General features: G+C 42.0%; 1 protein-coding gene across 1 annotated transcript in view; it reads right to left on the bottom strand.

Moving 5' to 3' along the window:
* Positions 1-299: 299 nt before the first annotated feature.
* Positions 300-17832, bottom strand: part of LOC149282158 (nuclear factor 1 A-type-like) — a 138160-nt gene continuing 120627 nt past the window's right edge. Inside the window, exons 7-8 of the mRNA XM_089498611.1 lie at positions 9662-9840; positions 300-371 (exon numbers count right to left, since the gene is read on the bottom strand). Coding sequence (XP_089354737.1) covers positions 300-371; positions 9662-9840 — 251 coding nt within the window. The remainder of the gene's footprint in view (positions 372-9661; positions 9841-17832) is intronic.

Raw genomic sequence — 17832 nt, 5'->3', positions numbered from 1 at the left:
GGGGATGGTGACTGCGTGTCATGAAGCAGTGATGTGTGAGCGTGAACTATCCAGTAAAAAAATAACTTTTTTGTAAAAAAAAACCAAAAAAAAACCTCCCTAACAATATACAAAAAAATAAACAAAAGAATCTATGGAAAGAACTGGCAAGACTGGGTTTTTTAATATAGTTGATACATTATTTTTTTATATAACATTCTTCCTATCTACACAGAATAAATAGTTCTGGATTGTATGCCACGGCAGCAAAGGAATAAAGAAACGTTCCGGATCACCCACCTGTGTCTGTTGTGGGATATTTACAAAGCTTGGATCCCGTGGTCCAACGCTGACGAATCTGTTTGCAGGGGAAGTGCTGGGCGTTGAGTAGGCTGCGTGCAAAAAAAAAGGGATTATAATAGAGAATTATGCCAATTTTATTTTAAAAAAAACCAACAAATTTGCTAGTTTTCCAACTCGCATTTTGCCCACAATGTCTTTCCTACCCCACGTGTAACATACGATCATAATGAACATTCTACGATGTATCAAGAAACGGAATGTGTTCTATAATGACAAGTTTACAGCTGCCAATCAACCACGGCATGTATACATTTTCTTTTGTTTGGAGGGGTTAAAAAGTTTAATAACGAATTCAACTATTTATTTTTATTTATTTTTTTTAAATCGAGCAACATAAAAATTTACAGTAAAAGCGACAGTAAAAATGTTTTTTTTTTATAGACAGCGAATAATTTGATAATGTTTGGGAAGAATTCAAAATTTTACAATATAGAATATCATCTCTATTTAAAAAAAAAAAAAGGGAAAAAGTTCAAATATACAAAAAAACTGCTTTGGGAATCGAATTATTACAGAAGATTCCAAATCCTTTTGTTCATAAATAGTTCGGGGCATTTCTGCTGAAAATATCAACCATATTTAACAAAAAAAATGTAAAAAGAAGACTTGACTTGATCCGTTGCTGGTTTCAGCCTAACATACAATGCGGCGGTTTGTATTTTATGTTTTTTAGTCCGGTTATCCCGATAAATTAAGTCCGCACACCGCAGTCTCGCTATTAAAAGGGACTGAAATTACATAAAAGAGAAGCCTCGTGAGTCTCTGAGAAGGCTGCACTTTCAGAATGATGCGGAGGACACGACAATCAATTTAAAGTTCAAACCTTTATTGCAAACTTGGAAAGAGTCCAAGGTGCCGAGAACCTCTCCGAACCGGCATGGACGCGCGCCGCCTAAAGTGTACTAATAACCGCGTTATTGCTGCATTTTTCTGCGGCTCGCAGGATCAGAGGACCTTTCCGTGGCAAGCGATTTACATTTTGTAAGTTGTACCGGGGCATTGATTTACATACAGGGCAGGGTTGGATTTCCCATAAGGCAGCTGAGCAGATGCCAGCGGAGTTCTTGCTCTCTCTTCTGCTCGTTGGCATCCATCACATGTTGGCCAAATCTTAATTCAGGGACCGTGGCAACCAGGGCCGGCCCGACAATGGAGCCGACAATGGAGCCGAGTGGGGCAACCGCTCCAGGCGGCACTTTTTTTTTTTTAAAAGCGAAAGAGAGAGAAAGGGGCGCCGAGTGGTTTTCGCTTACCAAGCGGTCAGTACCCGCTCGGCGCCCTCATTCTCTCCTCTGCGGCGAGTCTCCCTGTTCAGTCTCGGTGCCGGCTTGTAATGCTGAGTGCCGGAAGATTTCCGACAGGGAGACTCGCCGCAGGACTGCTAAAAAGGTAAGTACAGGGGGGGGGGGGGAGGAAGGGTAGATAATGGGGGGGGCGGCAGGGACGGAGGGAGAGGAAGGGTAGATAAGGGGGGGGGGCGGCATTTTAAAATTCGCCCCAGGCGGCATTTTGCCTTGGGCCGGCCCTGGTGGCAACCAAAATTATATTAAAAAATGTTTTGAAACACAATGTGAGCCCCGATATATTGTACCGGCAAGTTTTTTTTTTAGTAACTTTTCTGGCAAACAAATTCTGCTCGGGAGGCCACGGCTTGATTTGCATACTATGCCAGAGGCCATGGATGCTAATTAGGGCTTGGTGGTTCCAAGATCTTCCAATTCGACTCCCTAGATTGGCAATGAATGTTACTCTTGTCCTCTGCCAAGGCATGATATGGCTACGAATGAAAAATGAATGATTTCGTTTCAGGTTTGATCTAAAAATGTTTTTCGATGTTTCGAGACACAGAGGAGGTCAAAGGTCTCCAGATTAGAGGCTTCTGGCTGTTCGCTGATGACCTATTTTTTTATTTTGGTCGGTACATGTGGTGGCGGAACCTTCAACGTAAAGAGGGCAATGCATTTCAGTCTGCCTGTTGTGAAACTCATTATGCTTTGGGCATTTTGGGCACTCAAGAAATTGTGATTTGCTCCAAAAAAAAATCCCATTTTTTTTTTTTTTATGGAAATGAGAAATGTTATCTTCTCAACAAAAACCATCTATTTTGCCCGGGGTACTATTTAGTACTAAGTAGGCTAATCATTTCATATGGCTGATATAACACTGGTTACAATGTAACTTTATGCCTTTCACTTTACGGGGATAAACCCTCAACCCGGGGTTTTTATACCCAAAACAGAGCAGCAGACCACATAGCGCTTTTTCAAGCATAATATCGTCGACGGCTTGTTTACCAGATTCATAAAATTTACAGAAATGAAGCTCTCAAGGCAGAAGAAAAAGAATATTGTGATCTAAGATCTCTCTAGGTCAGAAGAGAGACTGCAGATAATTGCCAAAGGAAATTGTCCCCTTATTATTGGAGCCGGGAGGGAGCTTGGATCTGTGACTCTACAAAACAATTTCCTTTAAGACGTTTGTTGATGAAGCAGCTCTGCGGCTTCCAATCTCTTCGGGAAGGACCGGGCAACATTAGAAGGAAGTTCTGCTTCACGGCCCAATGGAATGTTCTAACAAAGACTCGTTGTGAGGGAGATGGCACGCTCCCCCGGGGGTTTTAGAAGAAGAAGTTGGATAAATCGAGAGGATGTATGGATTTTCAGCAAGAAGAACGTATGGATATCTAGCAGGTGGACCTTTAACTACGTTTCACCACGATAGGACACCTGACTTTTTCTCATGTAGGTCTGGTAGACAAAGGTGACAGAGAGTTCTTATTGACCCCAAAACCATTCACTACACGGACAAGAAGAGTAAATCTAGAGAAACACAGCCAGCTGGTTTATGCGTCCGAGCGGGCTCTTCTCCTTATACATACAGGGGCTTACATAGAAAAAAGGCATGTTGGGGTCTACTCACTAAGGGGGGAGTTGGCCTCCAACTTGACAACATTGAACCCTCCAACAGGGAAGCCCCACCAGGGTCCTTCATTTCCTCAGATGGCGATGAACATCACTGAAGATCTTTTTTTGTCTCTTGTGGGTTTTTTTTGCCTTTTCTTCGAATTTTGTCTCCATTTTTTATTTTCCATCAAGCTTGGGACGAGTCATGAAAACCAAGTATGAGCTTTACTGTTACCCATGAACTATGGCTTATTATCCTAAGATTTTGGGAAGATAAAGCCAAGGTGGTGGGGAATAAAACTTTTGTGGAGGAATGTCTGACGCCAACGTATGGGAGGGTTTTAGGGCAGCATACGCCCATGGGGTCTGATGCCAATGGCGTGGTTCTAGAAGGATGGTGACACGTGGGGCGGAAAGCAAATTAACAAAGATGGTTAGACATCCACAGTGGAGGTTTTAGTGCCTATGTCACGATGGGGTGGGGGTGACCCTGAAATATGAACAAAAAAAACCCTGTATGCCGCTCAACAGTAACAGTGACATGGAAACACGTCAAGCAGAAAAAAGGAAGATTCCAAAAAATAAACTCCCTGCGAAAAATGTCCTGTAAAAAAAATCTACAATAAACAAAAACACTAAAGATTTGTAATCGCAGATAGCGTAGGGTCTTTTCTTAATCTAACAGGAAGGCGGCTCCTTCCGGAAAACACTAACACGCCTCTGACACCGGCAGAAACATGTTTAAGAATGTATCAGAATATCACTCTCAGCGCCAGGATGGAAGGTCCTTTGGGTACTAAAACACAGAGCGTGCATAGAAAAAATCCTGAGACGTCTTTTATCGGCTCTCACATAGCTTTTATTCTGAGAGCTTCCTGTAATCAGACAACACAAGCTTTACATTAATTACTATAACTTATTCATAACTCCACAAACTTTTTACTGCGTCGTTTGGCGCGGAACGCACCAGTTTGGCTCCATAGTTGTTCTGTTGGATCTGGTGTCTCAGCAACGGAGTAATAAAAGGCTCACCGATCGCAGCCGTCTACTTCGGTATCGCTGAACAAGATGGGAATTACAAGAGACGCGGCGGAAAAAAAAGACGCGGCTATTGAGAAGGCACGGGGAAAAACAAAATAAAAGTTTCACGGAATGTATCGATAAAAGAGGGTCTGGAATAAAGAGGAAGCTCATGGGGTAAAAGAAAACTTTGCTTTAAGGGTGAGAAAATATTCTTTGGAAATTAAAAAATAATAATAATGAGTGGTTTAACCCTTTCAGCCTCAAAGAATCACAAAGATCAACACATGCCAATGGGACACATGGTTAAAAAGGACATTCGAATGTTACGTTCCATATCTACATTTACATACATGAAAGTAACGTGTTTCCCGCTGCTTTCTAGCCCGGTGACTAACTGGTTAACATTAAGAGAAATTATAATAAAAACTGAAAATGTCTTCAAATTTTGTAATTTCGAGCAGAATGTTTTCAGTTTTGGAATTTTTAATTATATCCGTAAAAGTAATTACAATAATTTGTGCCGTTTCATTTTAGGTAATATATTGAATTTTTTGGTGTACAAACTAAAGCCATGTGCAAATATTTTATAAAAAGGAATTCTTAAAAAAAGAAAAAAGCACTAATATATATATAAGTCAAGGCCTAACTGGCTAATAGAATTAAATATAAGAAATTATGTGAAGGTTTTTGTTGTGATTTTTTTTTTAGTTTGTGTCTCATTAGAGTAACACAAATTAATGAATTGTGTGTTTGACCCTCGCTACATTATTCCAATAATAATATTCCTCGATAATATGTTACATTAAAGAGGCTGCATACGGGGGCTTTTTATAACATGAAACCACAGCTCTCAACGTGTGATGCGGCGGCCAAAACACTACTTAATACATCATCACAACGTGCGTTCATTCCATCCAACAACTTCCACGGAACGGAGACCCAGAGAGCTGAACATGCGCCACCTTGACACGGATGGGAGAAACGTGCAACGGCTCATAGCAAGAAAAGGAACGGATAATTAGGTGACAGACGCCCGGGTTACCCTCTCACCCTGATTTACAGGCAGGATCAATTTTACAATGAAGTGCTTACATAGAAACACAGAAGCTGCCTGCAGATTGGCCCCATCCGGCCCCCGTCTAGTCGCCCGTTTCTCCTGCTGTAAAGACTCAAACCTTAACGGTCGTTGGTCTTGTCTTAGATTCAGGAGCCGTATGCCGATCCCATGCATGTTTAATGCCCTCACTGTGTTACCCTCTACCACTTCTGCTGGGAGGCTGTTCCATTTATCTACCACACTCTCAGAGAAGTGACAGTTCCTTAAATTACATCTAAGTCTAAAAGCATTGTTGCTGGTTAGTACAGATTTTAAAGAGCTGTGAGCCAAGAATAAGGCTGCTGAGACCAAAGACAAGGCTGAGGACTAAGCAACGGTTGATGTTCAAAGCAGGAGACAAATATGAAGACTGGATCTGCCAGAGAGCTCCTGTCTGCTACCAAACGCTATGTCTCGATGGACTTTGGGCAGCCAGTGATTGAAACATCTAGCATTCAAACAACTTTTCATGCAACGTGGAACAGCCTCCCGGCAGAGGTGGTAGAGGGTAATACAGTGAGGGTATTAAACATGCATGGGATAGACATACGGCTCCTGAATCTAAGACGAGACCAACGACTGATTAAGGTTTGAGTCTTTACAGCAGGAGAAACGGGCGACTAGATGGGGGGCCGAATGGGGCCGATCTCTGTTTCTATGAAATAATCAACATTTTTATAAGAATGTAGCAAAATGACACCAGGGGGCGGGGGGGTCCAATTTAGTTGTTTTGGGGCGCAGCGTTACAATGTTACTAATGTTACTTTGCACCCCGAACCCCCGAGGATCGTGAACAGGGCCCTTTCTGTTTTTCCGTAGAAACAATAAGGACTTTTGTTCAGTTTCCCCGCAGGACGGATCACAAAAGATTTTTTTTCTCCCCAACAAACGCTTCTTTCTTCGTCTTTGAAGTCAGTTTTTTTTTTTTATTATTTTCATTTCTACTTTGGGGGAAAAAAAAAAAGATCTTCTCTGCAGGTTTAACCCAGCGTATTTCTGCTAATAAATTCCGGCCGCGTTACACGGATGGAGGGAATATGAAAGCTTTGGGGGGTTTGGAGGCTACTAAATAAATGATGCGAACCGAGCCAAAGGACATTAAGTTTAAACCTGACCAAGAAACTTCATAGAAGAGAAGATCCAAAGAGTTTCACCGTCACGGGGGATGGGCATGATTCAGGAGCCTTATGTCTATCCCATGCATGTTTAAATCCCCTCGTATTACCCTCTACCACTTCTGCTGGGAGGCTGTTCCGCTTATCTACCACCCTTTCAGTAAAGTAAAACTTTCTTACATTTCATCTAAGACTCTGAATGTCTAATTTTAGATGTGGAAGCTGAGATCCGTGGCAAAATGTGGCACAGCTAGCCATTTCCATTTGATTTCCTATCCTAAGTTCCCTCCCTTTCGCCTCTCCTCACTCTTTATCAAGGGTCGCACGGACCACCACCAACCAGCAGTAATAGCAACAATAGGGCAGAGCATATTGGGGAGGAAAAATCTTGCAGATCCTTAGAATGTGAAGTTAAGATGGCTGCTACCGTGGTATACACATCGGGGGGGGGGTTTAACACAGAAGTATTATTTATTTTAATTGGTTAACCCCAGCATTACCCAATATTGGGTTATTTACAGCGTAGAATGTAACAAGAAAAACAGATATGGCCATGTTGGCCCAATAGAAGATGGAGTCTTGAAGTTGAGAATTTATCTGAAGATGAGACCTCTGAGGTCTCAAAAGCTTGAGTGCTTTTATAATATGTAAGAGCCTTCACTCCGGGTTTATAGGCCCTATAATAACATTATGCATTGAAAACATTTGGCGCATCAATGCGGATGAATGAGAATTTAATTCCTCTACATTGAATTAAATTGTCATTCATCCGCATTAACGCGACCAATGTTTTCAATGCATAGTTCAGACGCCATGATCTTTCTGGCGCTGTGACAGACCACCAATCGGCGGCGGCATCTCGCGACGGGATCGCTACTCACTCGGTGACGTGGGAGAGGCGGATCCTCCATCGGTGGACGTAGACGTCGGAGGCTTTGTGTCCTGCACTGGCAGCGGTACAGGCCTTGCCATCGGAGGCGGAGGCGGCGGTGGCAACATGGGAGCAGGGAGGAATGGATTGTGCACTTTGCCTTGGCTGCTACCGTTGGGCTATCAAAATAAGAAGCAAAAGGCCCTGGTTAATCATCTGCGATGCGTGTGCGGAAGATGACAAAAACATGTAACATGAAAAGCAGAAAACACGGCAATTTACAGACAACTTATAGCTCTGAATATCATCTTGTAACAATGTATATATATATATATATATATATATATATACTGTATATATGTGCGTGTAGCCTTTAATAGCCTATCCCAGAGATTCCATTGGATGATCTCGCTAATTGGAGCAGCAAATGGCTCTAATAACTTTCCTTATGGAAACCAAGACTTGTCAGGAGGTAAAGATATTCTGAATGAAGTCACCTGTATTCAAGCAGGGATGCCAGCTGCGATAGCGCAGTGAGAAAAGCACCAATCGGAATGCCCAGATATAATTAAGGCTGAGAATCTGCACATTCACCCTGAAACTGGGTACAAACTGTTTTAAGAATTCGGTGCTATAGAATAAATCAAAGATTTGTTAAGCAGGATATTTAAAAGTATGTTTTTCCTGCCTGTTTCTTAGTTTTAATAACGCAGCCGTGATGTACAAACATAAAAGCCACATTTATTAAACAAAAAAAAATACTAATAATTTAAAATCACTGCGTGTGCACAGCCATCTTGTCTTTGTAAACCCCGCCCACTCCTCTCACTCAGACAGTGGGCCACTTAGTGGCTTTTCTAGCTATACTGAAAGCGCAATTATAAGTGGATTTCTGGCAGACATGATTAGGAAGAAAGAAATGTAACGTAAATGTATAAATACGCATCCTATCAACCCAAATAAGAGATAAGAATTGTATCCACAGCGAAGGGTTCAGTTCCGTTTATACCGTAATGAAAGCTCGTTATTCTAATTAAATCGCAGCTTACATAAATATAAAAAGTAGAGGAAAGAAGGATCCGAATGCACCCACTAAATGGTTGTTTTTGTTTTGTATCCTGTAGCGTAGAATAAACATCCCGTCCCCAGCTACGTTCCGCTTATCCGGGTGTTTAACTTTTTATGAGATAAAGCGGTTCGTTCATTTATGGAGGTGGAAATCTCTTTCACTTTATCAGCTCTGACACGTGTGTTCTGGTACAGTTGTAGTTTTCAGGCAGCTGCATATCAGCCGTTTGTATGATTCTCGCTCTGTTATCTGTGCCCCGATCTACTAAACACCCCGACTCCTTATCATACTGCCTGTGGGAAACAATAGAATGGCTCAGTCTTAATCACCCAGCCAGACACTCTGACTAATGAAAGTCTAACCAGCCGTTGCTGTCAGTCATGTGATATTTTGGGTGACTTTTCCGGCTCAGACACCACACTGAGCTGATGCTTTATGGCAATGCTAATGAAGTCCGTTCCTCCATGGACTCTCATTAGTCAGAGAGTCCAAATGGGTGATTAAGACTGAGCCATTCTATTGTTTCCCACAGGCGGTATGATAACGAGTCGGGGTGTTTTATAGTAGATTGGGCTCAGCTAACAAAGCATTATTTATTTTTTTAACAAATCAATTTAATATAATCCATATTTATTCATTTAAAAATGTTTAACCGGGAAGAATACATTGAGCTTTACAGGTTTGACAAAAGGTCCATTCATTTTAAAATGTTTCGAAAATGCGTTTAGTGGCCGTGCCCACAAATAGATGGACAATTTGTGGGGGAAACGAGTAAAAACTGCAAGACCAAACGATAAACGTCACCAATCGACTTGCCTGCTTTCAGGGGAAATCTGGAAAACAGAAGTCTACCTAATGTTTTCCAAAGGGGTCCCCCTCCGCCATCGGCTACCCCTCGATAGTAGTGCTACGGGGGGGTTAGAAAAGCCCACCGTGAGGAAGACACAAAACCCCTTCATCTCCTACTCCCAAGGCAGAGAAAAACACAGACATTTGCATCTCGACCCAACATGTACAGAAACAGAATTCCCGCAGTTCCCAGTAGACCAGGAGTTCTTATGAACCGGAGGGGACATCCTGGAGGACATTATCCAGAACGGAGGAAGATCATCCCTGTCTATTCTAAAGGAGACGGATTCATTTTTCAAGCCACAAATACCAAACAAAAACCCAGAATCATGCATTATTTAACCACAGCACTGTGATAAACCATACTTTTAGTAGTAAAAACGGTTTCCTTACGTTTAGGAACCCCACCTGTCCAGCCTGCTGACCAGCGTCAGGGCACACAAGTTGGACAAACTCTTTCAGAGTCTCCTGCGGGTGATAGCGGATGGCTGGGTGAGAGAAGTACGGCCCGGGCTGCTGGATAATGGGCGACGTCGGAAAGTGAAGGGTGGATGGAGGAGCGTGTGGACTCGCTGTAAGAGACAAGAAGAAGAAAGAAGAACGTGTTATGGAACCTTCAAGGTCTCAAAAAACTCAAACAGACACCACATCCCGGTCACTCGTCCATCTCCGGCCGCAATCCCTTTAAACAGAGACACCCCAAGTATACTTTTTGAGGCTTCTATCTCATCGTGGACAACACAATGTCAACAAACGGAAAATATAACCATGAAAATCCTGCTTAAAAAGCTAGAAATACAGGAAAAAAATGCAAATGAAATCCAAAATGATACAATTCTGATCAGTGTGTGAGGGACACGTGAGGTTCCATTCAGCTGGAAACATTTTGACAAAGTTCCAATTTTAAGACCCAAAACGTGCATGAAAGTTTGTACTCATACGGTCTATGAATGTGATAAATCACGATATCGTTTCTTCAGCACTTTTAATCTGTACATTTTTACAAAACTTATTAAAAAGCGATTATCTGGGAAAAACTGTCATAGTCAATACACAATATTTATTGCTTTGGAATGTACCATTGTCACAATATTTGAAGTTATCAAAAAGGGAACTTTTTTTTTTTTTTTTTTTTAAATTAACACATGCTTTTTATGATGAAAAATTACTTTAGTAAAAAAACACAATTATTTGTCATCCACACAAGAGAGAGAATTCTTCTAAAAAGTAAGTAAAGACATCAAAAGCGATACCACAAACCCTTCATACTCCGCTCTTCTCATTCAGTCTGGAATAATAGAACTACAGTGATTTTTTTATACGGCGTTAACAGAATCTGCTACAATATTTCCAGCAGACGTTATACATTTTTAACGGCATGCAGAAGGTACATAGAATTTGTCAGCAGATCGGCCCCCCGTCTAGTCGGCCCGTTTCTCCTGCTTAATCAGTCGTTGGTCTCGTCTTAGATTCAGGAGCCGTATGCCTATCCCATGCATGTTTAATACCCTCACTGTATTACCCTCTACCACTTCTGCTGGGAGGCAGTTCCCTGTATCTACCACCCTCTCAGTAAAGTAAAACTTCCTTACTTATGCAGTTTCAGAAAAGCAACCAAACTGTCTATAGGGCTTCCTTTTAACCTCTTCCCTGCAAAGCCGAGTCCACAGCTCATTTCTTTTTAATGATGAACGGGTCCCCACCGGTGGACGAGTTCTTTGATGTCGTCTCTCTCTGTGCCGACTCAGCGAGATGTAAGCTTTAGAGCGATGAGGTTCACAAGCGGAGGTAAAAAGGAGATGGGGGAGACGATACATAATGCAGGACTTCGTCTGGACGAACAGCCCCGGCCATGACAATTATTTGTTTTACTTTAACAACGTTCTCTGGGAAACAGCGGGCGACCAACCCCCCAAAATAATCAGAAAGCAAAGTGTTAAAAAAGGCCGCTTTTGTATGTTCTTGCCATAATATCAATTTTGGAAGGAAAAAGAAAAGAAGAATAAATATTTTTCGGATTTCTGCAGCTCCTGGTAAAATGGACATCAATGCGGCTGCTACAGACGTATCGGAATACCCGCTGATAACGCCTGGAAACAGATCGTCAGCTCAGGAGCCCAAATATTCTAGCCAGGAACTTTGTATTAGGTGTCATAAGGCTAGACGACGGCTCACCGGCAGACAGGGTCCTCAACTCATGCTGTATCTGTCTGTGTAACTGTGTATTTATGATGTATTAATACTTAATTATAATTATAATAATTAATACTTAAGTTGTACTGCGCTGCTGAATATGTTAGCGCTTAATAAATACTAAATTATACACTATATATCTATATATATACACACACGGTATATACACACATACACAGACATATATACATATATATATATATACACACACACACACATGATGGCGCTATATATATACACAGTATATACCAACAGCAGCTCCATGCCCCCCCCCCGTTGGATGGGGGTCGTACTTCCCCTTTAAAAGTAATTTAGCTGTTAATTAATAAATCCCTCCTTTGACAAACCGATCGCTTTGCACTAAAACCCCGTAATCCGGACGGAATATTCATCCTTCGTTTCTCCGTCAGAAGGAACGGCAGCGCGCAATTACATGAGAAACTATTCCCAAAAACGTCACATTTCATCCGTATTAACCCATTATTATTATTATTAATTTATTTTATTATTAGCAGAGGTGCGTGGGTTTTACCCAGTGTTGGATGGGTCGCATAACCTGGGATCACACGCTAACCCCCCCCACCCCGTTAAGCGTATTTATCATTGACCGTATTAAAGTGCTAATTGGCGGCGTCACTGATGCCGCTGATGGGGGGGAGAGTTTTAAACGCTGTGTTTATCGGGGGGGGGTATGAAGAACTTATTAGGGGAGGCTGGACCCCCCCCCCCCCGGCGCGTGATGTAAAATATAATCGGCGGACGCTAAACAATAATTTTTCTACTTCGTTGGACTCTACGATCAAAGCAGCTACTCAAACATTCTCTGTTTCCGCACCTGCTGGGAATACCGTAATGGCAGCCATTAGTTAGCAGCTCATCATACGGGATCCGCCGACTCTGTGCGGTACGGAGACGCGAAAAAAAAAGCACAATTAACAGAAAGCCATTAAGAAAGGTAACTAATTAATCCAGCTGGGTTCGTCACAACATTTCATTTCAAGAATATTTCTTAAAGGGCCATGCCCCTTTTCTCCCCCCCCCCTGCTGAGTTACTTTACTGAGAGGGTGGTAGATAAGTGGAACAGCCTCCCAGCAGAAGTGGTAGAGGGTAATACAGCAAGGGTATTAAACATGCATGGGATAGGGATACGGCTCCTGAATCTAAGACAAGACGAACCACTGATTAAGGTTTGAGTCTTTACTGCAGGAGAAACGGGCAGACTAGACGGGGGCCGGATGGGGCCGATCTGTCATTATATGATAGGGAACCCCGGTGAGGTTTTATTGACGCATCTCATATGAAAGGTATTTAGCGGGTCAGGTAAAGAAACATTTTGCACGGAACGATCTTCATTCGCAGGCCGCGTTAACGAGATTGCTCAATTAAGCTGCCTTTGGATGCGCATGCAGCAGGAATGCGAAATTAACCCAGCGGGGCGTCCCTTCCATCTATCCGTGCGCAAATTATTATTGTAATGGAGTGTTTAGTTATATTCTCTCCCAGTAATTATTGAACTCTTGCGCAAGGCGAAGCGGGGCGATCGTTGGCCTTTGGAACGTATTCCCAGCACGAGCGCATCCAGTTCATTTAGAGACTCCGCAAACCCAAATCCTCCCATTTACAGGCAAATAAAGAAAAACCTTAAATATTTCCTCGCTTCCGCTGAAAATCTCCGGCATTTACGGGGGAGCTGTGATTATTCGCGTCGTGGCTTTTATTTAATTGCACTTTTTTCCGCAGGCAATCTCTCACTCTAACAATTACCAGAGCAGCACCTCAACAGTTAATTAAAACAATACATTGTTCTTTATTAGAAGCCTTTGAAAGGTAAAGTGGAACAGCCTCCCAGTAGAGGGTAATACAGTGAGGGTATTAAACATGCATGGGATGGGCATACGGCTCCTGAATCTAAGACGAGACCAATGACTGACTAAGGTTTGAGTCTTTACAGCGGGAGAAACGGGCGACTAGACGGGGGCCGATCTGCCGGCAGATTCTATGTTTCTATGGATTTGAGAGGCTGCCACGCTTACATAATTAAGAAGCCAAACGCCCGTCCAGCCAGCTTGCCCTGAAGAACGGTCCATCTTTCCTCCCCTCCTTTCTCCGAGCTCAGAGTGTTTGCTGGGTATGAGGGGATCGCAGGGTTCTACGGCCCTAAAAGCCCCGATAATGTGTATAGAAACAGCAGGAATGGGTTTATGAAATAAGTAATGTAAATAAAAGCCATTATTTTTCTTCTAAATGCCCCGGGCACGCGTAGAACGGGACACGGCGCGGAGAGATGGATCCTTTCCCCATTAATGTTCCTACAGCTTCCACGCGTTTCGTTATCCGGATTCAGGCAAAGCTCGGGACTTCATAAATTTACATTTTTAAAAGACCAGCGATGCGCTTTGGTGAGTTGGTTATCAAGGTGACATTCTCTAAATAGATGAAAACGGCAAAGACTAACGATCCTTGTCCTGGGCTTGTAATGAAAAAGGTAACTAAAGTTGGATTATATTTTTTATATATATATATATATATATTTTTATATAAAATAATTCTTGTTCCTGGAGTTAGTGAATGCGGCAAAAGAGACACCGAGGGACTCACGCGGTCCGCGGAGGCGATGGGAGACGCCTGGAGCAGAGTCTGGCACCTCCGCTTCTTCTAAAGCGGACACTTGTTGATAAAACGTACATAAAGCATATAGGAGCCGGGAGATTTTTTGGTTTTTTTTAGATCATAAATGGTAAATAACATTTGCTTCTGAAAGCAAACATGCCTCGGGGAGATATTTGCTTCGGAGTCCATGCGCGCTCGCGGGAATCCAAATTGCTCTGGAAGTCTGTACGCGCCCGCCTCGTACGCCACATTAGGGAAAACATCATTAGAACATAATTCATTCAACGCCGCGTTCCATCATTTACCAAAAAGGGCTAATCCGAGGGACGTGTAATCGGCTTCCGCAGGAAAGCGTAATGCGTATTGATTAAAAGAGAATATTTGGGGCTTTATAAAGCGCATGCGATCCCGCCGCGTTGGAAAAGTGATGTCTCAGCAAGAACAAGCAGGGCTTGCAGGCAAAACGGCCACTTTAAGGCAATCCCAAGGAAGTAACGAATTGGAAAGCAGCATTCTGCCTCTTAAAGATGGCATAGCGAGGCTTCATTAACCCTGCGACTCCATGGAACGGAATAAATGGATGGGAGTAACCCTTTTGTATATAGATACCAAAATCTCCGTCGATAGGGATTGATTCCCCATAGGATTTGAGGGTAGATCGGCCCCCGTTCGGCCCTTCTGGTCGGCCCCCTTTTCCTGCTGTAAGGACTCGATAGAAAATAATTTGGATCCACAACCCAGGTGGAGTAAGACAGAAAGTGTTTTCTGTAAACCCTAGTTCTTAATTTATTTTTATTGTTCGTTATAGCGCCATCAGATTCCGTAGCGCTGTACAATAGGGTGGACAGGACATAACATATAACATAACAATTTGACTAACAGAAACAGGTGAGGAGGGCCCGGCTCAAAGAGCTTACAATCTAGGTAACTCGGGAGCGCCAATTAATACCCACTCAAGATATCCTCCTGTTTCCACTGACTTTTGTAACAATGTAACTTATAATATTGTCACTTTTTATAATCTCTCCTTTTCTTACTAAATTTCACCCGACTCGTTGAGTAAAGTTCTCGGATGTGCTGCTCATCCCTGTAAGAACTGAAATGATTATCCCGTCACTCGGACCCTCAAAGGGTTTATCGTCCGGAGCGTAGAAGACTCCTAGAAAATATTATAGAATATAGAACGTTCGATAACAAAGACAACCAGAAGCCTCGCTTATGTTAGAGATGAAACGGAGTGGCACGGAGGTGGCACGGACTCGGAGGCAAGCTCTCCGCCCTCTAAATAAATATCTAAAAAAGCCACTTTTTAACTTAGCTTGATTCTCGGGTTCCAAAACCAGAAATGGTTAATATTTTTTTTTTTTTTAAATATATAAAAAAAGGGGGTAACAAAATAAACTCATCCGGGAATCCGGTTGCCGGTTGGAACTCTGGGGAAATCGCGTACACCCTTTACCGAGAAAGCCAAGCACAGCGAGCGGGGCGGCTAAGTACATGGCGGCTTTATCGGAGAAGCTGTCAGATAGATCATCCCGCCACACACGCAGATAAAGATTTTAGGCGCCAGAGGCCCACAGACGGCTTGCGGAACAGCATAGGAGACGCAGGCTCTTTAACCCTTTCCAGCTCTGCGAATGGCCCGTTCCACTCCAAGAGAACCGAAACTGATACTTAGCATGAAAACAGATCCATGCGAAAATATATTTATTTTTTATTATTTTTTATTGTATATATATATATATATAAGCAACAGTATTTAGGTTAGGACCCACCTACATTGGAGTACTTTGGCGTAGTGGTGGGCTTAGCATAATATGGCCATATAATGTGACTAAAACTCCAATTTTGTCATCTTAGAAAGGTGTTTTTAAGTAGTTTTAACTACAGTCATGAGAGTTTATAATCTATTTGATGTGTGTGCGCTGATTTAGAGATTGTATATATATATATATATATATATATATATATATATATATATATATAATTTTTTTTTTTTACTGTTTGTGGTCATCTGAAGAAAAAGCTGATTTCCACAAATATAAATGCCAGCTTTATTGCTGGCAGGTGCTAGCTTTCCGACGGCTCTTTACGGGACCCGATGTTAGTTCAAAAGAAGAAAGTAAAAAACCTCTGTGAAACGCGTTGGACTATAGGGCGCGATCCATATAGGTTCTACTATCACAATTTAACGTGAATTTTAACCGGTTAACGTACTTCATACAATGCCGGGCACCTCACTTCAGGCTTTCGCGTTTCGGGAAGACGACTTTGGCACCGGAAGAATGAAGGATGCGTTGTTTAGGCATACCCGCACTGAAAGGGTTAAACCTTTTATAAAGGTTTCTATTGAATTTAGAGGTCTATTTATCTTATGTTACAGGAATTTATATATAAAAACATTTATTGGCTCCGCATTCAAGACACGGAAGGGTCTCATAGCGCCCCATACCTGATGACCCATCTATGAGGCGAGGGTCTCCCCTTCCCTCCTTATACCGTATGTGGTTTCTATAAGTGTAATTGTTATGTTACGTACTATTTGTTATGTCCTGTTCACCGATTGTACAGCGCGGCGGAATAGGATGGCGCTATATAAACCAATAAATAATAGTAATGTTTTTCTACTCCCCATTCCCTCTGGATTGTTAGCTTGTGAGCCGAGCCCTCGTTAACTGTTGTATCCACTCGTCCTAGTCGGTCAGTTCTAGTTTTCTGAAACCTTTTGAATGTAGGGACTGTAAGAAATGCTGTGGGAATCATTGGCGCTATAATAAAAGGGTCAAAACCACCCCATCTGCTGAACTTAAATGCCCCCCCAATTTAAAGTTATTTTAGATAAAAAAGTAAAAAGTAACATCTGATTAGATAGTTCAGCTACTTTTCAGAACATATTTCCCAGATTGCAGCATTCTCCTTCTTCCTGATTGGCTGCTTACTTTCTACTTTTTTCTAATCTTGTTTTATAATTTTAATAGAAATCCAGCAATCGAGGGGGGGGGGTATAGTTCTTTTACGTCATTTAAGTAAAACGAGTAAAAATTTACATTGAAAAATTTACATTAAAATAATTGATAATCAGACCCTGAGACACTTTTAATATTAACCCTTTCACAGCCCATTACAAAGCTTATGTTGCAGTGACTTCCTAATGGTGGCAGCCAAAAGGATCGATAACACCCCATTATTCCCAAGAGGTTAGATATTCTAAATGGAGTCACCTGTGTTCAAGCAGGGGTTTCTTTCAGCTGTGATCTAGCAGGAAAAAAGCACCAATCGAATTTGAAGCAATGAAGAAATGGGAAGTAATTGCAAAAATAAAAAAAGGAGTGGAACAAAAATTTAAGTTTTTTTTTTATATATATAAATGATGTATTTCTACAAATGTGCCCCTTCGCTCATATTTAGTTAAAAAAAATTAGGTAAATAATAAGTTCAGTGTTTTTGTTCTTTTAAGCAACTCTTTTAAGTTGCTTATCATTATTTCACACGATTCTCATAGAACGCAGAGCGCCGCCGGTAAAGGTTCCATTACCGGTCACACCTTCGTTCATCTCATCTGGCCGCCACGGCCGAACATGTGAAATTCTTATGGTGAAAACACGGGGGGAAAGAGTCCAAAAACAGGGAAAAAAATAATATTTGACATTCGATCAGCAGCAGCAGCAGCAGCTCCAGCTGCTAAAGGAACAATGTTTTCCCAGGTTGGATTCTTCAGATTAGCGAGTGTCTTATTTATGTGCGGCACCCGCTGATTACA

Source organism: Sceloporus occidentalis, unplaced genomic scaffold (genome assembly GCF_023333645.1).
Source record: "Sceloporus occidentalis isolate IW3139 unplaced genomic scaffold, rSceOcc1.0.p SCAF_122, whole genome shotgun sequence".
Lineage (NCBI taxonomy): Eukaryota > Metazoa > Chordata > Lepidosauria > Squamata > Phrynosomatidae > Sceloporus > Sceloporus occidentalis.
The sequence above is the reverse complement of the archived record's forward strand: the minus strand, read 5'-3'. Positions and strand labels throughout refer to the sequence as shown.